Source organism: Thermobia domestica, chromosome 11, assembly GCF_964235325.1.
Source record: "Thermobia domestica chromosome 11, izTheDome1.hap1.1, whole genome shotgun sequence".
Lineage (NCBI taxonomy): Eukaryota > Metazoa > Arthropoda > Insecta > Zygentoma > Lepismatidae > Thermobia > Thermobia domestica.
Window position 1 is genome coordinate 127,978,185 of NC_137464.1, and position 26,779 is coordinate 128,004,963.

Sequence of the window (26,779 nt, forward strand, 5' to 3'; positions counted from 1 at the left end):
TTAATTTTTTTTTATTTCTTCTTATTTTAATATTACATGCTAACATTTAAAACATATTGTTGTCTTAAATATATGTCGTTTCCACAAGACTTATTGCATAATTTTCCTACTATTATTACTCTTAGCTTATTACTTATTCCATCTCCATTTTAGAGACTCCAGCGTATGGGAACAGTTGAAACATTAACGTCTATTTTAACACATTTTTCTGGTTTTGTCATTACAGACAGTAGTGACTGTTAGACAGTATTTATTTTATGGCTCTGGCTTCAATCGGAGTTTAAAAATATCTTTCCACGTTCATTCAAGATAGAAGTTTGCATCACATTGACCTGATTACATTGTAAAAAGTATATACAGCATTTGAGTTATGCCATATACAGATCGGATCAGCAATGCTCCCCTTAAGACTACGCATCTTTTAAAAGTAGTTGCTCAATAGTTGTCCCATTGTATTCTTGGAAAGCATTTCTCAGTATGATGTGTTGTGTTTCAAAGGGAAATGGGTCTAATTTCAATGAATAAATCCCCAGTATGAGGAAACCGTTGAACCGTTTGAAATTATTTTTTTCATATAATTAGCTAGGCTCAAATTGCTTTTACCATTTCATTCTGATTGAAATCCATATCCTAAAATAAGTTCTTTTTCTTTCTCTCTTGAAGAATGGAATACCTTACAAGCTCCTGAAGATAGGGAGCTGAAAAACTTGGCATATCAACTCATCATTAAAAATAAACGAATATGTGTTCCAGCGTTTTCAAGAATTCAGCTCCTAAGGGCGAAAAGTGTGAGCGAGATTGTGTTAGAGTTATGTCACTCCAGTGTAATCAAATTTGCATTAACCCGTATCATGTAAACCAGGAAAAAATGTACATACTTTTCATAAATTTTATTCTTTCCATGCGAAGAATAGACACTTCTACTACTGTCATAATAAATACGAAGTGAATACAGCCCAAGTTGGATTTTTATCAATAATTCATAGTTAATAATACTTCTCCCATCTTTTATTTTCTCTAAACTCGAACGAAATTATGCCCGAAAAAGAAAGTTTCTTCTTGTAGCGTAACCTTTCTCTTCTCCCACTGTAACATCTCCTTTTCATATTACATTAATTTTTTCGTCATATGGAACAAATATATAAATGAAAAATATATCTGTTCCTTGAAGTATTTTAATTCATATTTGTGATTATCCCTGATTTAAGTTCGAACACAAAAAAGTCTATCTATAACAAGTTTCTTTAATTTCTACAATAGGAATCAGTACTATTGCACTGCATTTTTACAATGACGTAACAACAGTTGGAAACATTGAGTAGCGAAAGTACCCATTTTACTAGGTTGTTGAAGGACCTTTGTCGTCGTAAATAGACCCTTTCTGTAGGCAAGGAACATGTTTCTAGTACGAGTTATTGATATTGTTTCTTTATTACAGAAGTAAAACCAACAGATCACTTAATGATTACATATCGCGTCCTTGGAGCGCAAAGGTTCTATGTCCAATTTTAGAAATTTTACAGGAGAGCACAAATAATGGACACAGGATATAGGAGGATATATGGGATAGGACAATATTTTATGCATTATTTCTTGTAAATAATAACGATTTCGTGTGCTTTCTTATCGCCATGTGAAAGAGCACATCATGCGCCATCTATAAGTATAAAAATCTCAATTTCGAAAAATGTTGGACATAGAACCTTTGCGCTCTAAGGATATGTACTAACCTGCGTATTTAGATCTATCGATATCTATAAGCTAAAAAAGAAACTAAGAATATTTTTAACTCACAAATTTTTATATATAATTTACGAAACCAAATACATACATCCATGACATCGTCCAATGTTATTTCCGAATCGAGGGAAATTTCTAAGTCATGGTCAGGAAATATAGGCTCTTTTGTAACAGGGTTACATCCTAGACCACACAAAACTCCAGTGAACAACGTTCTAGAAGTATTAGTTCTGAAAAAAGAAATACAATTAAACATACCCATAAATACACCAAAAATTATTACTTTAAATCACGAATTCTCATAACTGCAATGCAATCTCTTATGATATTAATCCTGTCTATTTTCTTATTAATAACATAAATAAAGATCTTTAATAATTAATTAACATCTTTATTAATATTATCTACTACAATTAATAAATTTTCCCTATACATTAGAAGATGGAAATTTTTAGAAGTCCAAGAAGATGAAAGTGACAACCTAACAGAAAAAAAGAAAACAAAAGAAAAGCACATCGAAGTTGCATCGTTAAACTTGATACCTGAACTAGCAGCTGCAAGTTAAAATATATCAATTATAACTAAAATCACCCTTTACTTAAACTATTTGTAGCAGAGCACTGAAGTGAAACTTATTTAATGTTATTTAAGCAATCCAAAAATAATTTACCATCTTCCTTTTTGAACGAATATTCAAATAGAGGATTCTCTTAGAGGATGATATGAGTCTGAACAGACTGTTTTCCGATCTTAGTAACATTATCATGAAATCGCGCTTAAGAGCCTGTATTAAGCGTGAGATGTCTTCAAGATACCATTTTGTGAATCACGGAACTGTATTTTCAATAGTGTAGTTTGACTTGCATGAAGTGGTAACCTATATACAGGGTGTCGCAAAAAGATCAAGACGGTGGAATATCTCGAGAAATACACGTCGTATCATGAAATACAAAAACACGTAGCAAATATATTTTGAAATTCTATTTCAGGGTGGAACAATGAATTCACCCGGGTGCTCCCTAAGGGGGACAGAGTGGGGCAACTTGAAAAGTTTAAATGGGACCCCCCAGTTTTTGGTGCAGATTCAGATGCTACATACAAAAATACGTAACTTTTACTGGAAACATTTTTGTGTATTCTTGACAGATGGCACTGTAATCGCGAAAAATCTGTTTTATTGAGTAACGCAGCAGAAAGATCGGTACAGGAAAATATCTCGAGAAATACACGTCCGTGCATAAAAAAAAAAAAAAAAAAAAAAAAAAAAAAAAAATACGTGTCAAATATTTGCTCGATTTCTATTTAACTGTGTGCAAATCAATGCTTCTTGGCGCCCTCTAAGGGGGGCAACTAGGAAAGTTTAAATGGGACCCCCCAGTTGGTAGTGCAGACTCAGATGTGTAGTATGTTGTAAGGAAATTTAGATTGTCTGAGTTAAAAAGAAAAAAAAAGTTACTACTAGCTTCCCGAAGTATTAACGGAGTGTTAACTATGAAAATTTCGTGGGTAGAGACAGGTGGCTATGAAGCCATTGGCATACTGAATAAGACACAGGGCACAAATACCTGTTATTAGTCAAAAATGTGTTTATTTCTTACTTCTAGTTGAAGTGGCCTCCGATAAGACAGTTATTCTTATTAGAGAAAGTGTAAAAGCTTTGAAAGAATTCTACGTATTTCAAATAGCTTGGTGTGGTATTAATTATTGAGTGGTGATTTAAGTTAGTAACAATTATAGTCATCCAAGAAGTGATATGTGGATAATATTGAAGTACATACGTCCGTCTCATGTTTTCTGGAATTTTCCGAACTTAAATGTGGTGAAGAGCTAATATTTCGTGGTTCAGTTACTGAGTATTCAACTAAAATGCTGGTAAGCTGTATATATTTTATGTTATATTTAAATTTAATTTTGAATTAAGAAAATAAACTGACAGAAGTGTAAGTGAGAATAGTAGAATCCGAAAGATTACTAATAGATTTCAGTCGAATGGTATTTCAAGAACTTGCACTAAACTTCATTTCTACTGTTATAAATTATTAATTTGAAAGACTGTGTAATATTTGGACTTTTCCACGTCAAAGTGATTATTAAAATATTACATCAAATTTCAAAATGGAATTTTATTTATATGATTTTCAGAACTTAACAGTGGATTTATCGAGCGATGATCGTAAAAAAAACTGCATGGCTATTATATATATATAACACTCTTAAGTATGAAACATTTAAATTATTTTGTGTGGGTTTTTAGTCCGGCGCCACGGCCTGTTGTATTATAAATCCTACGCGTTGCCACAGATGCTACATACAAAAACACGTAACTTTTATCTGCAACACATTTCTGTGCTCGATAGATGGCACCGTAATCGCAAAATCTGTTTTATCGAGCAACACAACAGAAATATCGGGACAGTGGAATATCTCGAGAAATACGCATCTGGGCATGAAATTAAACACAAATATATGGGTCTAATAATTTGATTCCTAAAGTGTATGTGTGCAAATGAATGAACTTGGTAAACCCCTAGAGGGGGTGGGTGGAGGGGGCACTTGGAAATGTGACATGAGAACCTCCAATTGTTACTGTAGATTCAGATGCTATACACAAAATCGACGTAAACTTTTATCGGAAAAGTTGTTTTGTGTTATTGACAGATCACAATGAAATATCAAAAAGCTGTTTTATCGAGTGTACTTTCGAGCAAGAGATACAAATACTGTATACCTGCCGAACGTTTATTTGAATTGTTTTATTGCAGTTACCGTTACTGCAATCTGTAATCATGAGCGTTGACAAATAGGGAATTACGGGGCATTTGGTCCCTCTGGAATTTAAATTGCCCCTGATTTTGTTAAATTATCCCTACATGTGAGGATTCATTGTGAACAATTACCTTTTTAATGGTAGTTTCGCCCCCTGAACCCGTCTTCTGAAACATCGTGCTTCCCTCTCATCGGAAAAAGCCTGAGGGCGCCCATGACTGTAATCGCAACAACTAAATATTTCTTGCAAAATGCACAGAAATATTGGAGTTTAAAACGCACGCAATATTTCAAATTGCACGTTGTGCACCCAAGAATGAGGACATTAGGCTAAAATAGTTCTCCACGAAACGGAGGCATTAAAATCAAATCAAACAAGCATAAAACTACTCTAATTGCCAAAAGAGTTGTTTTTATATCGAAGCAACGGTGGTCATCGACGTGTATGTCAAATAAGTCATCGAAATAGAACTGGTAATTGTGTTTGTAATTGCTGTTTAGTTCCTTGCGGAGTAGCCTCGGCATGACTGCTTCGAGTTAGTTTTGCATGGAAGACACTGCACAACAGTTTTCATCAGTGGAAAATTAGTGATTTACTCCGTAGTGGCCTGTAACGGCTGAGAGGCAGTAGCGAATAGTGTGGAATGAGCGAGAATTGAAATCCTGCCAGAGACTTCCTTATCACGGTCTTATTGTGAATCCAAATTCGAGGTGTTCATTGTGAGTGAATGTCTTGTAATTAAGTGCACTTTAGTGGCGAAGGTAAAGTCAAATTGTTGTGATCTCGAAGTGCTGGACAGATATTAACTACTTGACGACATGGCCACTTTTCCTGAGCACGACAGAATAATTATTTTGATGATACGCGGATGGGTGATCGCCAAAGATCGTATTCTGAAGTTAGGGCGCTATTTAACCAAACATTTCGCGGCCCAAACGATCTCATTTCAAAGTCGACTGTCGAGCGCACCATGCGGCGCTTCGAGGAAACGGGAAGTGTTTTTAAAGAATCGCCGAATTCCTGGACGAGCAAAGTCATCGACTACGGCCAAAAAGCAACTTGACGTTGCATTATCCTTCGTTGAAATTCCTCACCTGAGCACCAGTAAAGGTGCTCAGCAACATATCAGTCGCATGGCTGTCCACAGAACTTTGAAGGCAATCAAGTTCCACCCGTACAAAATGCATCTGATGCACGGGTTAAATGAAGATGACTTTGACCGTCATATGGAATTTTGTGAACAGATGATGAGGTGCATTGATGACGATCCTACTATCCATTTCATAAAGATAGGCCCCTGACTTCGCGGTGCTGCCGTGACGTCCAGTCAAAACTTATATTTCATTGTCGTACCTCGTTAAAATTGCTGGAATGTTGTCTTTTCAATACTTAAGACATAAAAATTTTCTTTGTACTATGTAGTGAGAAAAAAATAAAAATTAATGAAAAAGTGCGTATTTTTTCGTACTTTTTTGGTAGATCAATGTTTATAGAGCTATATCTCAGAAAAGAGATCACGTGAAATAATTTCCTGTGTACAATATGTAGATGCATCCATTAACTGTAAGTTGTGAAAAGTTCAATTTTCATCACTTGATATTTTTTGTGTAATTAAAACAAATGTACTACGCTCTGATCTCCTTTACCATGGTAGGTAGAGAAACGTACAAAACACTGTTCGAAAAATTTGGAAGTCTAGTGTTCCAAATATTTGGAACTATTAACAAGAAAGGGGTTAGTTGGTAGAATATTTATTTTTAAAAAAAAAAGTTTTCTTCAACATATTCTCTGCGTTAAGCGGTGAGCCATGTTGCAGCCCAATCTTTAAATTCCCCACGCTTATATGAAGAAACAGCATACAGTAAATGGAAGTGCGGCAACGCTATCGTGCAGTGTTGTCGCGTTCAGGAAGCTTGTAGCGCGAAGCCTACTTCATAAGAATGTAATAGGAAAAAGTATTTATTATAACCTTTCACATCATAAAAATATTAATGCATGTACACTCATGTCCAAAATTATTGTCGCATGTCTATAAATATGTTATTGTAAGAATATAATTTGATAACGAATTCGCCTGGTATTTCTTATAATGTTAGTATGTGTATAATCGGCAAAGACATGTAGGCTATGTGTCAAATTTCATGTCAAAAGAGCAGTAAATAAGAACAATAAAACGAAACTAAAATTTTCTTATCCATTTAGCAACATTTTGTTTTACTCATGCTAATTTTCGTATTCTTTTCCTATGAAATTTATTACAAATATACATTTCCCGACTCTACATATAGTATCAGTATTAAAAGTATCCTGCAAAATCATTATTAAATTATATTTTTACAAGAAGACAGTTATAGATACGCGACAATAATTTTGGACATGAGTGTACACATCTCCATGTAATCGAAATAAAACGTTGAAGTAACACATCCAAAAACTCATCTCTTAATCTATTTACTTCATTCACTTTCGTCATGGCTTTGTTGACTCATCGCTGCTCCTGCTATCTTCCCTAATATTTATAAGCAATGGCTCCATTTCTACCTCAAGATCTATCAGTATACACACTCCCAGCTTACGAACATGTTAAAGGTTAAAAAGAAATGTACTGTAGCCTTGGCAATCATGTGTTCACCCAAGTTCTGCGATCAATTCCCCTGCCGAATGTAACACTGAATGAGTCCTTTGTTTTCTTTCAACGAAACGCAATGAGTAGGTGACGAGGGCTGTATTTGCGTCTAATCACGTCGCACGGATTGTCTTCAACACTTTCCTTCGGTTCGTAGGCGTCAAAAACTTACACACACACACACTTACATCATATGGGTTCATTGCAATGAGACGGACGAATGGGCATTTATATTTTCGTGAGTATATCTTGTGCTTTTTGATTGAAAAAAAAATGGATATTCCTTCACGAGCGGCGGTATTACAAAAAGAAGAGGCAAAATGTTTAGCGATAATGAAATTGCAGAACTGATGAATGACTCCGACTCCAACGGTTATGAGTTAGTAATTAATAGTAAGGACATTGATTATTCTATGCTCAGTGGCGTATCCGGGAGTGAACAAGATAGTAACTCTGTTTCAAGTAAACCTGAGGCTGCGCCGAAAAAAAAAAAAAAAAAAAACGCGTCATTCCTATTCAAAGGCAGATTCTAATGTAGCTTGGAGCTCTTAGATCTGAAAACAGATTTTCTGTGAAGTGTAAACTCAATATTACATATCAACTAAGGTTGTATCATATAATAAACTTTGTGCGTGTTTTTTGTTTCTGTGCAAGTGTTTTTTGTACTGCGTGCAATAAGTGAAAAACTGACAAAAAGCAACAAAGTTTCGAGGACCATCACATGCAAATCCAAACAAGATAAGAGTTCGCTTTTCTAATTTTGAACACTTGGTACATTTACTGTATATCCTGTTAATTTCTAAGAAACTTGTTTAAAATCTGTGGAGACATTACATTTTAAAAATATCTCTAAAAAGTGCCGGACAGTGTGCGTGACAAGTTTAAATACCCGTCCGGCTGAGAGTGTATACACGCCAGGAAAATGTGGCAACGTAGCACTCCGTATAAACTGCGATAGCGAAGGGCGCAAAGCAGAGAAAATCATAATGTCATGTTTGTTATTGTTTATCTTTTAAAACAAGTCAAAACAGTTTGGTTGAAAAAGCTACTTTAAGATCTTTCTAAAACTTTTTTCAGATTGTTAATACACCGCAGCAATTCAGAGATAATGAGGTTTCACTTTTTACTGAATAACAAGAAAATTACTACGTGTTGAGTAATGAAATTTTCAGAACTTACAGGTAATAGATACACCTACATATCGTGCACAGGAAATTATTTCATGTTATCTCCTTTCCGAGATATAGTCCTATAAACATTGATTTACCAAAAAAGTACGAAAAAATACGCACTTTTTCATTAATTTCTATTTTTTTCTCACTATACAGTACAAAGAAAATTTTTATGTCTTAAGTATTGAAAAGGCAACAATTCCAACGAGGTACGACAATGCAGTATAAGTTTTGACTGGACGTACGGCAGCACCGCGAAGTCAGGGGCCTATCTTTATGAAATGGATAGTAACTTTCTCACTAGAATTGTTTTTTCAGACGAAGCCACTTTCGAATTAATTGGTCATGTTAACAGACATTTTTGGGCTGACAGCGATCCTCATTGGTCGGTTGAAGCACATACCCAATACCCTCAAAAATTGAATGTCTGGGCGGAGTGATGAACACCTCCATAGTTGGACCATTTTTCATTGACGGGAATTTGAATGCTGGGAAGTATGAAGATATGCTGCGAGCGACAGTAGTACTCGCATGACTTGAGGCAAATTTTCCACCCCCTGGAGCGTGGCGCCCGCCGCCGCCGCCAAATTTTGCGCCCCGGGCGCCCGGTGCCCATTTGGGTTACATAGTATGATGTCATAGGGTCACGTGATGTTAGGCCACGCCTTTTTGGGTTACGTGGTGTTAGGCCACGCCTTTATGGGGTAGGTTGTTGATTTTGTTCCCTTTTACGCCATAAAATTTTGGAGATTGTTACCTTTTGATGGAATACAGGTGTATGTATAGTTTACCTTGCGGTATATAATTTCAACTTTTGCGCCCCCTAGGCCACACCCCGTCCGCCTTTATGGGGTAGGTTGTTGATTTTGTTCCCTTTTACGGCATAAAATTAGATTGTTACCTTATGATGGAGTACAGGTGTATATATAGCTTATTTTGTTACCTGATTTTAACTTTTGCGCCCCTGGAGTGTGACGCCCGCTGAAATTTTGCGCCCCGGCCCCTCTAGTTTACATAGTTTTAAGCTCCGCCTTTATGGGGTAGTCTCACCTATGGGTTTATTTTTTTTCCTTTTATGGGTATAAATTTGAAGAATGTTATTCCCCTTTTTACCTTATAGGGTGTATGTAGAGCCTACCTTATTTTTGTTCCCTTTGATACGCCCCTGCGCCCACCTAAGCATCGCCTTTAGGATTACGTCATGGGGTCACGTGATATTAGGCCATGCTTCACCTTTATGGGGTAGTTCCACTGAGGTGTTTATTTCTTTCCTTTTATGGGTATAAAATTTTGGAGATTGTTATCTTAATTTCTTACCTTATAGGTTGTATGTATAGTCCGTTTCCTTTGATGAGAATCAATGATTGATTTTGGAGCCTTATTACGTTATATGATTATATGGAGGCGTATTTAAAATTATTCCCTTAAATTTAATAAGTACTTTGTGATTTATTTTGTTCCGCTTCAGGGGTGAACATGGATACCTTACATGTGTTGATTACTACGTTATAGACATTGCAATCGTCTCGAGTTCGATTCTTGGTGCTAGTTTAGGAAATTTTGAATTTAACGTCCCCTTGAGGCTAAGTTAAACGATGATGAGAAATGATAGGACGAAACAGGAGAAAACATGAACTTGCTTGCGGATTGAAGCAGGGACCTCACACATTAGAGACAAGCGCTGAGCGACCGTGCCCCATTTGGTGTGAGCAATTTCACGTCTGAAAAGAACATGGACATGTTATGTTACATTACACATTTCTGCTCGTTGTTATGCATACGAGTTTGTTGTGAAATTGCAGAATCTGCTTTTACGAAGAGTATAATGTCAGTTCGTTTATTGAATATTTCTAAGATGTGTAAAAGAGGGTCGATTCCGGACCTGGTTAACATCATTAATTTATATCGTTTTTTGTTCGCAGATTAAATAAAAATGTTGCAAAGGATATATTTATTCTTTGAGAAGAATTAAAGGGATGGGATGATGTGATTTTGGACCTAGTTAGTACCTCTCGTTTCCGTTTGTGGATTAAATAAAAAGATGACTCTTTGCTTAAATCTGGTTAGTTCATTGTTCGAGCGATTTTTTAAACGCTCAGCGTTTGTTGATCAGTAAGCGCTTCATTGATGGAAACAATGTTGCCAGATTTTGAATTCAAGAATGTATTAGGACTGTTTGACGACTACTTTTGGAGCAAAAGAATCAGAGCGAGAAAGAGAAGGAGACATCCTAGAATAAAGTTACATTCAAACTTGGGAGAATTTCTGCTAAAAACTTTTCTTCTTGTTTAAACTGTCTTTTTGGATAATCGTTTAATACCCCTCAGATATAAATAAAGCAATATTCTGCGGGGAAAAAATACATGTTCATCAGCAATGTAAATACCAGAGACCTTCAAATGCAATCGTAACATCTGTATCTTCATTTACTTGAATATTTTTCAAAGTGACCTCTGAAGGAAGGTCTTGAGGTATTAGGTAGGTATGAAAAATGTTCGCCTCAATTGCGTCATTCAAAATACCCTCTTTCCTCCTAAAGAAAAAGAACAAACTACAATATCTGGTTAATCAAAATAGTCGCCGTCTACGACCACACATTTTTGTCATCGATCAGTCAACGACTGAATTCCGTGGCGGAAGAAGTTTGTAGTATGCGATGTGAATAATAAGCTTTCAACCGCATGTTGCACCGCCCAATCATAAGGGAATGTCTTCAGTCCCAAGAAGTCATCAATCTGCCGGAAGAAGTGGTTCTGTAGTCAGTGGGAGAGACATCAACAGAATACAGTGGATAAGAAAACGTTTCATAATACTAATCAAAAGTCTGCACTGTTCTTTGAGCGACATGTGGACATGCACTGTCATATAAAATACGCCATATTTGTTCACCACTGATGGATGCTTGCGGACAAGCATGGGCTCCATTTTATGCCCACAATGATTCGCAGTGATAGCTTTGCCACGGAGAGACGTGGTAAATGACATTCTCATAACAGCACACCAACATCTACGGGTAGAGGATGGTTTGAGAGACTATTCTGGACGTTTATCATGAGCTAACCACTGTCTTGACAGTTTACAATTATCGTAGGATGTCCATAATCCATCAAAAGTGACAATACGATGCAAGAGATCTTCCAAGTTATTCCATACACTCAGAGAAATGCACGCCTCAGACGGCGATACGTGCTGGTGTCAAATCATACGGGACCTATGAGTCAAATTTTTTCACGTTACCAATTGCACGAAGCCGCCGAATAACAGTGGTTTGGTGTATGTCTAACTCGCCTGCAACTGCACGAATAGTTTTCCGAGGGTCTGCTTCCATGGTGTTTCTGAGGAGCTCGTCCAAATACTCGTCCAAATATAATATTGGTCCCCACAGATGCTCATTTTACAATGCTGAGTAGTTGGAACGAAATTTGATAAACAAATGGCAAATGGTGCGTTCATTCACCATTCCTGACCCAAATGCATTGTCAACTTTTTCTTGTGGCTTAATGCGCAGAATGTCCTAGTTGAAGTCGTAAAGAAAAATCACTCTTAAGTAAGAGTAAGAGATTGGAGTAGGAGATTGGAGAGTAAGAGATTCAGTAATAGGTCTGCAACGAAAGAAAATATAAGATACAAAACAGGAAAACACAGTAAAGCATTAGAGGAAAATTACAATGGTCTACGGAGCTATGCGGCAATGGTAAAAAAAGGCTCAAGTTAGTATGAACGATAAAAGAAGTCAAATACTAGTCGAGATTATCAATTGAACTGAAAACGAAAAATGCGCAGAGTACCAATACACAGGGGTACATTCACATAAGAAGAAGCTAAAAATAAGTACAAACATTAGGATAATCATAATGCAGGCAGGGACTAAAGATGACGATTTAACATAAAAGATCATGGGGTGGTCTCCAAGCAGTGTTCGTAAGTTTGCTGGTAGAGCAAAGTTAGCCTGAAGCTGAACATGATGAGAACAATCCACAAGCAGGTGTTGGATACTTTGTCTAGCTCCACAGTCCACACATAATGATGGGTCTTCATCACAAAGTAGAATTCATGTGTTAAGTGTGAATATCCAATGCAAAGTCAAGTTACAATGCGTTTCTCTGTGGAGAAAATCTTGAGCTAGTTTGAGGTCGAGATTTGAGGGCGTCGAGGTTTGAGTACATGTAATTTATTGTTGACCGCCTGGTCCCATTCGAGCTACCAGCGCTGACGCAACTAATCAGTGAATACTGAACAGAGATTCGTGCTGGGTATGGGGAGACAAAGCTCTTTCTTCATGAGAAGCAGCTTTTGCTGCACCATCTACCTGATCATTACCAGCTATGCCAACATGACTCAGAACCCAGCAGAGTTGTACCTCAGATCCCTGTGCTAATTAATAATCTATGAAATGAAATGAAATCTTTCAATTTAACGTCCCATAATTATGCCATTTACGCTAAAGGAGATGGATGATTAAAGAAAGTGAATGATGATGGAAGAACTGGTGGAAGGTGAATGTTTGAGGAAACGGGAGTATCCCGAGAAAACCCTCGGACACGATGCTGACCACCACAAACTTACCGGTTAAGGATAGAACCAGGGACCCACACACCGGATGTATGCGCTCTACCATTGAGCCACTCTGCGCCCCTAATCAATGATAAGAGGAATTGCTGGAGAAGAGAATGTTTACTTTCCACATCAAGGAGGCTACTGAGAGCACCTTGAGAGTCGTAACAAATTAGGATCCGGCGTATATGACATGCAGAGACATAACGTAAAGCTTATACAATCGCAACTAGTTCAACAATAAATATTGAGGAAAAGGTGTGTAATTTAAAACTGTAAGTACGTACAATTGTTAAAAAATCACGCTAGGCAGTAGGAAAGGATCCTTCAATCTAAACACGATTATACAGCTCTAGATGTTGTTTGTTACCGGCAGGAAGAATGCGAAGTAAAGCATAATGTACCAAGTCTGGTAAGGTGCAGGGGTTTTAGTGCCAGTAAGAGCAGTGCTAACTTCAGCAGCAGTAAAACGGAATTTGTAATCTTCATTATTTGGAGACGTAAACTGTAAGGATCTACATTCTGCTCGTGCTTTAACTTGTAGGAAGTAAGGTGAATAATTACCCGAACTAGAAACTGCAGAAAATGCTAGCCCAATTAATTGGTAATCCGCTTTTGGTCAGTGATCAGTTCATCTTGCAAAAGGAATGCAGAAACATCGACGGAAATGGAATAGCCTTAAGACGACGAACTTTGGACCAAACAGAACTCAAGAACTATCTGCTGTTAAACTGAAGATACATTCGTGCCACCTACGCCGTTTTTCTTGTTTAATCAAGTAACGTGCTCTGGCATGAAGGTGACACAACTGTGCCAAATTGACAGCAGTAAGAGCACGATTAAAGTGAAGTGCTCGGAGTTATGCAAGAATAGTTTGATGTATTTCTTCCAACCACCAAGGAACAGTACCTTTTGGAAGAGTCCCATCTAACAATGAAATCGAGGTATTAGCAACAGATACTACACTTGTGTGAAAGAACTCAAGATGTTCATTAATAGAAAGTTGGGATCTGGTAAAAAGCCGGAGACTGTAGCAGGCAAACGAGTAAATTGAAAAGCAGGTATTTAGTGAGAATGATCTGAAAGTGAACACTGCCACATAATCATGGTAGACAAGCCACTGAAGATTAACTTCAAGTCGTGGGGTGCAGACAGAAAGGTCTGGATGTGAATACGTTCCTGTGCCAGTGATAAAATGTGCTGGGTAGCTTTCGTTTAATAAGATAAGGCGTGAAGGGTAAAGAAAAGTGCAAATCTCGACCTTAAGGCTCGGTACGAGGGGAACCGCACAGTTCATGATAAGAGTTAAGTTCCTACCAGAATACCTGCATGTAGGAGTTGACGATATGTCTTCTAGATCAGCCGATGTAAAAGCTTCAGGCTGTGTGATGTAGATGTTGCAGAATATGAACGGTTTCTCGAAGAAAACTCGAGCAGCTAAACCCGGAAATCGCTGTTCACCTGGATGAAAGTGGAATGATATTTGTCCTGTATTCCAACTGCTGCTCTGCCAGCTGCACGACCATTACCGCCCTTGTCATGGCGGTAAAAGGTGCAGCTGGAAACAACTGAACAGCGAGTAGCAACAGCAGTGAGGTCAGTTTTTTGGAAACAGAAAATTACAGGTTGAATGATTAGAAGTGTTTAAATTCTTCGAAGTGAGTGGAATAGCTATCCATATTTCATTGTAGAAAAAACATCATGGGGTGGAATTAAGAACGTCTGAAGGTTTACTACGTTTCCCCTTTTGCTTTACTTTTAAAAAGAAGGAAAGTATAAAGATCATCCTCCACCTTCTCTCATAGAGTTATCATTCTGTTCGGGACTGAGTGAAGAGTGTTTCTTTTTCTTTCTTTCTTATCCGGAGGATTCAAACACTGCTGACGTGCAGGTTTCTGTTTTACAGTAGAGGTGATAGGAGCAACAGACTGCGATTTAACCGATGGCTCAACTGCAGTCCGATGTGGACTCTGATACAGTAGCAGTAGTACTTGACTTTTAAGAGCACTTTGCCGCAGAAGGTGGTGTGTTCTTTCAAAACTGTTCCCTCAAGGATTGTTGAGCAGGATCCCCGGAAATTTTCTGCAAAAATAGTGGTGGTTTGGATAGCAATGGATATTGGTGGGTGCAACGACGGAAATCTTTTCAGTAATCGTAAGTTCACTGCCTATTTTTTCGTCTTTGAACGCCAGACAGTCACGAAACGGGATATACTGCTTTATTATTGGCATTGGCACATTTAGGCGGGGTTGTAGATCGGTTGAACTATATGCTGCGTCAGAAGAATTGCCACAGATGGCAGAGGCATTGCATTGCATGAGAGACTAAAATGCTTACATGTAGAACTGCGCAAAGGGAGAGGAACGTATGATCTCACCTTTAAGCAATAATAAGCTACAGTAAGATTGGCAAGTAGATCTGAGATGCCAAACATAATGATGTAGGAAACTGTCGGTTGTAGCTTTTGTGGATTTGATGCTTTGCCATGTCGTAAAATAACCATAATCTCCTCCATTCCTCGTCATCGTTCAGGAGAATCAACGAAACCAGAAGTACTACCTACCACATCGCTTTACCTACCACAGCGATGACTCCAAGCCCCGTATGTGAGGAGCCAGCGCCACTTCTATTGACTGATGCTTACTCTAAGGAGACAACCGTCCCAATGGCTCATGGTGGAGACCGGCCTTTTTTGAAGGTCCACCATGCCGCATTCCTATCTTTTTCTTTCAGGGCATCACTCCATCCAATACGGCTAGGCACCAATAAGCTTTACCCCGCGGTTACAAAACCTCAGGACAACCAAAATCAGATCAAGAATCATTGTCAGGTTAAAATAATTACAAAATGAAAATTAGCCCATAAACGAAATCGGAATCATAAATTTTTGCCTTCTTACAACAGAAAATCAGACAGGATTCATCCGAGACATCATAATGCCAGTATCATTTCCCTACTGCACATTAGTGATCTAGGTGATCATCCACAGTACAGGTTTTACGGGAAGCCTCGCAACCCCCACAACCTGGAGACTTCTGGCTATTGCAGTTCCGAAGAACTGGGCGATGGGGTTCCTACATTCCTGACGCTCACTGCTGTGTTCTCCATGGTGCACTATTATACGACTCTGTTCCATAACGCACTGCCTCCTGACAACGTGGGTAGCCCAGTCTGTTTACTAGACGTTCACTGAGTTTGTTACTTAGACATATGACCTTACTCCATCCCTGTGTTGTGTTGCCAAAGTGAATTTCCCACTAGAAATAAAATCAGGTATTTTATTCGCACCAACTTAATACTACAGTTCTGCGCAATGTTTTATATATATATATATATATATATATATATATATATATATATATATATATATATATATATATATATATATATATATATATATATATATATATATAATGTTGCAAAATTTATCAGGGTTTACGTAACTCAAGAATGGTTTGTGGTATTAAATTACTGTAAACAGCATTATGATCTTTACCTATCTTGCAAACTATATCTGTGGTTGAATGAGGTACTTATCTAAGCATTTTTTTCGAAATGAAGGCTTTCGAATAAAGTCAAATTGTAACTTTGTTCTTATTTATTCGATATCCATCATATCATGATATTACACACTAAAGTACTTCTGATGTACATTGACTTGTCTGTCTCACTTCTGTTATTACTGCTGTAAAGATCACCAAAATTTGGTTGTTTGTGATACTGTGGTGTCCTGAGTTTGAAATACGGCTAACAAGTGTGATATAGTAAGTTTTCGTTTGACAAATAAATTTGAAATATGTAATAAAACGTAGTGCCATTTACAAAATCTTACATATAGCTTTATGATGCGCTGACAACACTGTTAATCTAGTTGTATCACAGAGTACATCAAATAATGTCTCTCAGTCGATATTTGCATGGTACAAGATTTCAGCCTTATTTGCGTATTGGTTTAAAAGTTACAAGGGCGTATCAAGATAAAACGTCCACCCTATATATAATATGCAAGATAAATTTAGTTGAAGTTGGCTCTTCGTATTACACATTCGGTACATTTCGTCCCGGTTGTATATTCCGGAGCGTCCGATGGTATAAGCAATATTTTATGAGCAATTTTGTAGTATTATATATATATATATATATAACGGGTTATTTTATAGCACAATAAGGAAATCCAGTGGCTTGCATGATGGACGCGGTTCGAACCCCACAGCTGAATATTGAACTTGTCTCAGTGTCATTAGGCTTATGCTGGAATGATACTTCTTTAAGAATACCAGGCGATACATTCAACCCTACTCTCTATTCTACTCTAGCTCTCGAAAGTTAACACACCGAGAAACTCAAAACATAGCTTTCCATGTTAACGGATATATGAGACAGAATAAAATCAAATCTATCAGTTTAATCCCCAACGATTATGCCTGTTAGGCTAAGGGAACCGATGATTAAGGCAAGTGAATGATGATGGAAGAACTGATGTAATGAAAATGTGGGTGGAAACGGAAGTATCCTGAGAAAACCAGCGGACACGATGTTGTCCACCACAAACTTACTTAGTCAAGGAGACAAGAGAGAGAGAGAGAGAGAAGGGGAAAGAGAGAGAGAGAGGAAGGCAGTGATACAGTAAATGAAACTGGATAAAGCCAAGTTTTCGTTCCCTATATCATTTATTTTCTTTTCAAAAAGTTATCATACGTGAATGTTGCCAGGAGCTATGTGGATGCCCATATCTACTTTGTCTCTCTTTTATCAACACAACTGCGCATCACTATCATGGCAGCATGCCCTTGTATGTCAAAAAAAAAATTCGGGGTACAAGAAACTACCTTTCCATAGGTTGAACCTAGAAGCCAGTTCGAACGTAATCATCTCTTGACATTGCGCTCTTTGACGTCGACGAAACTTAGATTGGTATACTTTTCTGTTACCTTGTCCAAGCTTCATTATCTGAATGCTGTGTACAGCACGCTTTGATGACACTGTTTTACGCACCGAACTGAGGAAATACAAATCAGAGATTGAATACAAATAAAAGACACCCTCATACAAATACGATATTGAATACAAATAAGAGACACTCTCATACAAATAGATTGAATACATTCTTGTCATTCCTTCTTGGAGTTCCAATTCATGTTTATTCGACGTATTGCATAGTCTTCCTCTGTTGTGCTTCTCAAAAAATGGTCAGAAAGGGGAGGGAGTAGAATAAGTGGCATATACATAATTTTTACTGAAAGTGATACACATCATGCGATGATACAAGAATTAATCTGAAAACTATTTTTAAATATTTAGTATGAAAATACAAACTTCATACAACTGTTATATCAAATACATAGGTAAAGGGAAAAAATGAAAATGAAATCTTTGAGTTTTACGTCCCACGGTTATGTCGGTTAGGCTAAAGGAGACGGTGATGATGAGTAATGAATGAAATGATGGAATGAAGAAAGTGGGAGGAAACGGGAGAACCCCGAGAAAACCCACGCACACGGTGTTTGTCCACCACAAAGTTCACTTGGCGGGGGCTGGGATCGAATCCGGGACCCCAAGCACCAGAGGTATAGGTAAAGGGAATTTTCGATACTTCATTCATAATGTAAACGCTGTACGGAGGGGCTTCTCAACTTTGGAGTCTCAACGAAGGGAGGTGTAAAAATGAATATAATTGCGAATTAGTAGAGAAAAAAGTATAATAATTTGAAATTCCTATTTTGGTAGGATTTTGTTTTTTTATTACCATACTTATTGTCAAACAGAGCTTATTACCAACTCTTATACTCAACGGCAAATATATTTAATAAAAAAGCATATTACAAGTCGAAACTTACTTAAGGGGGACGCTCAAAACAGGATGTGAAAGAAGGGGGAAAAATGAAATTATATCTTTCAGTTTTACGTTCCGTGGATATGCCGTGTACGCTAAAGGAGATGATGATGAGAATGAATGAAATTGTGAAGAAAGTGAAAGGAAACGGGAAAACCCCGAGAAAACAAACGCATAGGTGCCTGTCCACTACAAGGTCCACTTGGCGCGAGCTGGCATTGAACCAAGGACCATGATGAAAGGAGAGTCGTGACATGTGGTAGTTCTAGAAAGCTTGGTGTACGGTATTGAAATACAGTTACTTAGATAGAACCTATCTGAATGGTGTCTACTGTCTTGAACAGGTTATTTTAAAATTCTTATACTTTTGGATACTATATGAAACGATCGTTATTAAAATTACGATCACTAGTTTATTTTTCTTCGTTTGAGGTTTCTACTACACTCATATGCCTTGAGTGCGCCATTTTTCACATGCCTATTTGAATTAGCAAGAGGAAAAGGGGTAACACCTGTTTCAATGATGAGTTCATTTATGCTCCCTTGTTGACAGTTTTATTTTTTTCGTTCTATTACGCGAATATATCAGCTACACCGATACGAAACATCACTAATGTTGGTAGACTGCAGAAAAGTACGAACATACTATTATACATTGAACGTTCCCGCGCGTAACAATATTCCGTTGATATATAGAAAGATTGTTGGTTAAGATTGTCTACAGATACTGTAGTTCATAAATACGCCACTGTTAACAACATAACATGCAAATGAATTTATTATTTACTCTTTTTCCACAATGAGTGACACGATCAGTGCACAAAGAAGCTCCAGTGTCAATCTACAGTTTATATGAACTTTATCTGCTCTGCATTTTGGATAAGGATTCATTACTTAATTAGTGTGTAATCATTCATTGTCCGGTCCTGTTCATTTTGCCATTCCGCATCTGACTTAAGAAGTATTTAAGCTAATACAGATGTTGTCAATCTTTTCCGTTCGATCCACGCTAACTTCCCCTTCTAGCTAATATAAGACCTTCGTTTGTTTTAAGTTACATATCGTGAATTCTGTATTTTAGGTGAATCTACGATAACATACCTTAGTTCAATGGTTGGTGCAAACATCATGGCAATAAGAGAGGACAATCCATGAATATTTGGCATCAATGTTGTATGTCTTAGAGTCAGCCTGTCACCTTGAGAGTTCAATCCTACACTAGCCGCAACTAAAAGCCTGAAAGAACAAAATAATACGAGCACACTAAATTCATCTGTATTTTCCAGTGACTAAGTTTCTGTAAAAGCTAACGAAAAAATAAATTAACTTTAGATCTATTAAATTCTTGTGAAAACTTCTGTAATAAAAAGTGCAGTTTAGGAACAGAATTCAACTCTCCCCAATTAATAGTTCAAACCATAACATGGTATAAAACACGGAACTCCACTAAATCAAGCTCAAGCATTCTCTGCCTACATACAGGCATCTTATTCCTAGTTCTCATCGTAAGAAATAGATATTTATCGAAATGTACAATCAAAATAATCTAATAAGCTATTGTGCAGTGAAACTTCTATTTAGCGCCAACCATCGCGAGAGTCGTTAATACTCCTTTATATATACATACGAGGGATGGTGGGCAATCATGAAAGAAGCAATTTAAGGTTAGGAACTACGATCCGAACATCCGACATTAAACAGTTGCACGGTATAAATATTTGCGACGAGCACGTCAGGACGTCAATACACGCATTTCGAAAATAATATTAATTCTGGAAAGTTGGTTGTTGGTTCCGTGCAGGAAGACGTACGTGAGAAGGGGAAGAAAAATGGTCAACAAAGGCAACTTATTGTATAATCCCATTGGTAACGTAAAACAAAGAAGTCGAAAATACCTTCATACGACAGACCGTAGCTACGCACCCGCTAAAAGCAACGTCGAATAAACTTTACCACGTAAAATAGTTAATACACTGAAATGGTAGAGAATGTTTACAGCTTCACGCAAGAAGCTCCTCTTCACTCTCTACTGGAGTTTCATAAACGAAGTTTTTGCGGTAATACCACAAAAAGAAATCAGGTGGAGTGAGGTCCGGTGAATAAGTTGACCAGGAAACATGACCCTCTCGTCCGATCCATCTATCTGGGAACGTTACGTACGATAAACAACAATAAAATGGACTGGTGTCGTATCATATTAAAGCCACATCTGCTGATGAACCAAGCGGGAGAGCTGCTAATAACTCTGGAAGCCTATGCTCCAGAAACACCGCGTACACTGGTGCAGTTAAGCGGGGAGGAACAAGGTAGGGACGTATTAAGTGGTCACCAACGATGGATACCCATATGTTTACTTCAAATGTCTGTTGATAACTCTTGACAATTGTCACGTAAGGGTTTTCATCAGCCCATACTATTCTGCTTATTAAATACACTCTCTCTAGTAAAAAGGCTTCATCGATGAACAGTACAGAGGCATGAAACTGGGAATTGACCACAGCACTGTACTAGCCATTCACAAAATACGACACGAGTTGAAGTCAGTTTATTCAGATTTTGTACTCTTTGAACGGTAGGGCTGCAACTGCTGTTTACGTACTACATACCACCCAGTACTGTGTGCCACACCCATTTTATGTGCTATGGTCCCCGTACTTGTCGAAGGGTGTTCCGCCAAACGATCAAGCACAGTTCTTCGAACGGTTGAGTCCTGATGATTCATTGTCGCGCTTAATCGCAGTTGTGGTCGCAATGTCCAGTTTCCCGCAAATGCTAGAATAGGCGTGCAAATGTGGAATGCTTCGGATGTCCCTTTGTGGAAATCTTTACATTTTATGCCTTCCATTTGAAGAGAAGCTTATGACAATTCAGAGCAGCAGGGACATACACAAGATGTAGGCCCTGGCGATCCAGAGACCCCTCCCCCCGAAATCACTACTTTTCTGTAAATTTTACCTACTTTTCGAGATTATGTTAGACATATTAGTACAGTATGCCCTCATATTGAATTTGAGCCACTCAAAAAGCTTTCGATCTCTAAAATAAATCTCTTCCTACGCTCTGGAAAGCAGTGACGATTTTAGGGACTGATTAGGGGTAAAGCCTCGCTGGAGCAAAGGCAATTCCCCAGCAGTCATATCTCTCATAGTTTCCGATGTGATACCAGTATTTGTGCATAACCACTTTTTACTCTCAGTGTATTGAACTCACCCGAAAGGAACTGTTCTGATATCTTCAGTGGTTCCCTCCCCTAATTCCCTAATAGGGCGGACCTTGGACATATACCACATTTGGAATATCACTATTTATCTTAGTGACCCCGAAAACTATGCATTCGACACAAATATAGGATGTTTTCGATTTGATCTGCCTGTCACCCTTCCACTTTGACCTGCATGCCAACCAAGGCTTAATTTGGACTAAAGCCGCATCGGCAGTGTCACTATTCATCTTTGCGACCACGAAAACAATGAATTCGACACTAATATCGTTCGTATTCTATTACTTTCACATGTCACCTCTTCCCCTCCTAGAAATGGTTTCTGTTTCTTATCCCCACATAGAATATTTTTCAGATGATAATTTATACGTATACTAAATTCGTTTGAAATTCCTCCAGGAGTCCATGTTGCATTATATGGTCAACTGTACGTTTTTTTTTCTGAGTCAAAAATTTCTAAAGATATTTAAATACAGTAGATATCCCCCTGTTCATACGCGTGGGAAAATTTTGGCCTAATTTTGGCCCTAAACTGGCCTAAACCAGTATGTTTCTATGCTAGAATAAGGAAGTATATTCTTGGACGCCTACCAGATGTAAAAAACAAGATAAAACATGCCTTTTTCGTCTCCTCAGCTTATATTGTTTAGTTATTTGAACCCCCGCCAACCCCCCTGCTCATCCTGGAAAGCCGAATATGTCGGAGTCAAGTTTCGACAAGCCTTTAGTTGTTATGTTCATAGCCTTTTACGGCTACCACAGGAACCTGTGGGAAAATATTGGTTTGTTAGAACCGGCTGTTGCTATGCTCATAGTCTTGGATGCTCATACTCTTGGACGGCTATCGGATCTTCATCAGAGTCCTATCAGTTATCACGATCGAAGCTTCCCAATTGATTGATTGATTGATTTTCGTCTTTTCGTTATGTATTGAATAGCTATTTTGCATAGCATTGGGTAGCTATTTTAGACCTTTACCCCAATCCTTTGATATTCAGTGTTTGAAGCACTCCAAATTTGATTGGTCTTCGTCTTCCCCGCGGAAGACCAGTATTTCACGATTTAGAGTTGAATTAATCCTTGCATGAAAAAAAAAAAAAAAAAAAAGAATTTCACGTATTGATTTTAGCGTAGGTAGGGAGCTGGGATCGATACCCCCGTCACCCCTCTACTCCTCATGGAAAGCCAAAGAGCATAAGCGATTAAGCCCCTTGGTCCTATTCCCACGAAATGCCTGTAGATTATGAACTGAAGGCATGATATTCAAATGATCGAAGCTTCTCAGCAGATTGTATGAAATTGGTCTTAGTTGCTAAGGTAAATATTATATTTCATGATTTTTTTTTAAAAAACGTGGGATTAGAAACAATATATGAGTCTCATAACGAAACACATACCCATGCAAAATCGTGTTGCTTAGCCCGTTGGTCCTATTCCCACGAAGTGCCTGTAGGTTATGAACCGAAGACGTGATATTGAAATGATCAAAGCTTCTCAGCAGATTGCACGAAATTGGACTTAGTTGCTAAGGTAAATATTGTATTTCACGATTTTTTTTAAAACGTGGGATAAGAAACAATATATGAGTCTCATAACGAAACACATACCCATACATTCCTCCCCCCCCCAGACCTCCTGCGAATGGATTCCATTGATTGAGCATGTTCTAATCGCGGAAGCTTCTCATAGCATATCATATTGTTTAAAACACGTAGGATGTGAAATGTGTTATACGGATATTCACATGATGATGTGTTATGACAAGTAATTAAAATCACTTATGTAGAGAAATTAAAGATCAGATTATGCCAAATGAATTTGCTGCTTATGTTAAAGCCGTGACGAGAAATTGCAACATAACATTCCCATAGCACAAAAAACTACGTCAACGAAATTTAGAATTGACATACAGTCCCATATATATACCTGTATAAACAAAATGAAACATGACTTTCCCAAGTCTTGATGTGAAAGATATCTTATGTATTGAAATCGTAACGAGATATGTTTTCGATTATGGTAGGCATGATCGAACTTCTTGTGACATGTTTCTCTAAGGCAAACACGTTGGTGTGTGTGTGTGTGTTTGTATACAGAGAACATTTGTGATTCAGAGTTAGAAGAGTAAACGTGTGTGTGCATCCTCTTCCGCGTAAAAACTTTCACTTCATATTTGTAATAGTGAGTGTGTGTCTTTGTGCGTGGTTGATCCGATGGATGACTAGAGCTGTGAATAAGTGTTATCATCAGACGATTTTTTAAAATAGGTAAGTAAAAAAATATATTATTAAAAATATTACGGTCTATGATTATTCCTGAAAGAATAAAACAATATGTTAGGTCTTCATTTAACTATAAATGTACTTCAGACAGTGTATTTACTTTGCGTTTCCGTGTTTGATAGAGATGAAATTCTAACGTTAAAAACACATACATATAAGCGAGTTTGTATGATGTATGATGCTTCTGTTCGCTGCACGTTGATTTCTGAGAAAATGATAAGATGGAATTCTTGAATGTTTTCTGACTCGCATTGCAATTACATATCAACTGACGCAAGAAATGTCTGTAGACTTGTATGAAGCAGATAGTAAATGTGCTGGTAAAGCCGTATCACTTATAATTTAACGTTAAAATATTATAAAAGGAAGAGGTATATTATGTGTTTTAATTTTGATAATATCATGAATACCTGTCTGTCTTTCTGTCTGTAAATGAAATCTTTGAACAATGAAATGAAATCTTTGAGTTTTACGTCCCACAATAAAGCCAACAAGGTTAACGGGAAATCTTTGAGTTTTACGTTCCACGGTTGGAAATCTTTGAGTTTTATGTCCCACAGTTATGTCGGTTATGCTAATGGAGACGTTGATGATGAGAAATGAATGAAATGTTGGAACGGAGAAAGTGGGAGGAAATTCACGTACACGGTGTTTGTCCACCACAAAGTTCATTTGATTGGAACAGGATTTTGAACCTGCGACCTTCCATGTATACGGTGTTTGTCCACCACAAAGTTCACTTGATGGGAACAGGATTTTGAACTTGTGACCCCATACACCAGAGGTGAACGCTCTACCAGTGAACCACCGTCACCCCCAACCCCCCGAGCTAAGATCGAACGAGAGAAACAATGAAATGAAATCTGAGTTTTACGTCCCACTCTTATGACGATTAGGCTAATGGGAAATCTTTGTTTTACGTCCCACAGTTATGTCGGCTATGCTAATAGAGACGGTGATGATGAGAAATGAATGAAATGTTGGAAAGGAGATAGTTGGAGGAAATTCACGTACACGGTGTTTGTCCACCACAAAGTTCATTTGATTGGAACAGTATTTTGAACCTGCGATCTTCCATGTATACGGTGTTTGTCCACCACAAAGTTCACTTGATGGGAACAGGATTTTGAACCTGTGACCCCCATACACCAGAGGTGAACGCTCTATCATTGAACCACCGTCACCCCCAACCCCCCGAGCTAAGATCGAACGAGAGAAACAATGAACTGAAATCTGAATTTTACGTCCCACAGTTATGTCGGCTATGCTAATGGACACGGTGATAATGAGAAATGAATGAAATGTTGGAAAGGAGATAGTGGGAGGAAATTCACGTACACGGTGTTTGTCCCCCACAGAGTTCAATTGATTGGAACAGGATTTTGAACCTATGACCTTCCACGTACACGGCGTTTGTCCACAACAAAGTTCACTTGTCGGAAACAGGATTTTGAACCAGGGACCCACATGCACCATAGGTGAACGCTTTACCACTGAGCCAGCGAGGACCCCTGCCGGAAAGGTATCAAAATTTGGCCATGGTCTCAGAACAAAACGAAACAAAGATATGTGCGTATTAGCCAATGATAATATCATATGATAGTTTTAAATAAATTGTATATCTGTCTGTGATCTGGGGGAGTCAGACAAGGGAGCCAAAAAGTTATCAAAATTTGGTCATGGTATTAGACAAAGACGTGGCGTTTTGTGGAGTTCAACCCGGGACCCATGCACACCGAACAACCGAGATCCATAAAACGAGAGAGAGAGGTCAAACCACAACACTCATGCAGGGTCGCTGTGTTCAATGATGGTACTCTGAACTCAATAACACATCATCTAAGGGGGTTGAAGTTGGGGGGGTCTCCAGGGTTGATATCGAGACACGTAAAAATAATTTAAAATGAACGATATTAGTGTCAAATACATAGTTTTCGGGGTCGCTGTGTTCAATGATGATACTCTGAACTCAATAACACATCTAAGAGGGTTGAAGTTGGGGGATCCCCAGGGTTGATATCAAGACACGTAAAAATAATTTAAAATGAACTATATTAGTGTCAAATACATAGTTTTCGGGGTCGGTGTGTTTAATGATGATACTCTGAACTCAAACTCAATAACACATCATCTAAGGGGGGTTGGACGGCTCTTTGAATTGAGTTTCCGTATATGCTACGGAATAAAAATATACTGAGTTAAGTGATAGCTTTCGTAATCATTCAGACATACCATGTTAAAAGAGAGAGAGAGAGAGAGAAATATTTCAGTTTAACGTCCCACAGATATGCTCCTTACGTTGTAAAACGGACGATATTAGTGTCAAATACATATTTTTCGTGGTCGCTGAAACTCTGAAAGAATAAGTATTAAATTCACGTACAGAACGTTTATACATTAGACAACACACTTGAAGCAAACTGTGAACATACATTTGTTTCACTCCCGTGGAATACGAAAAAAAGTTACAATTCATTTTAACTACTTAAAAGGTATGTTATTTTTCCCTTGAAATTTCCACTTTTTCCATATAACGAATTGAAATATATATATATATATATATATATATATATATATATATATAT

At 37.8% G+C, this 26,779-nt stretch overlaps 1 protein-coding gene across 2 annotated transcripts in view; it reads right to left on the reverse strand.

Moving 5' to 3' along the window:
• Positions 1–26,779, reverse strand: part of spn-E (tudor domain containing 9 protein spindle E) — a 383,336-nt gene that overhangs the window by 40,062 nt on the left and 316,495 nt on the right. For both annotated transcript variants that reach the window (XM_081731120.1, XM_081731119.1), the window contains exons 22-23: positions 19,794–19,928; positions 1,832–1,970 (exon numbers count right to left, since the gene is read on the reverse strand). In XM_081731120.1, coding sequence (XP_081587246.1) covers positions 1,832–1,970; positions 19,794–19,928 — 274 coding nt within the window. The remainder of the gene's footprint in view (positions 1–1,831; positions 1,971–19,793; positions 19,929–26,779) is intronic.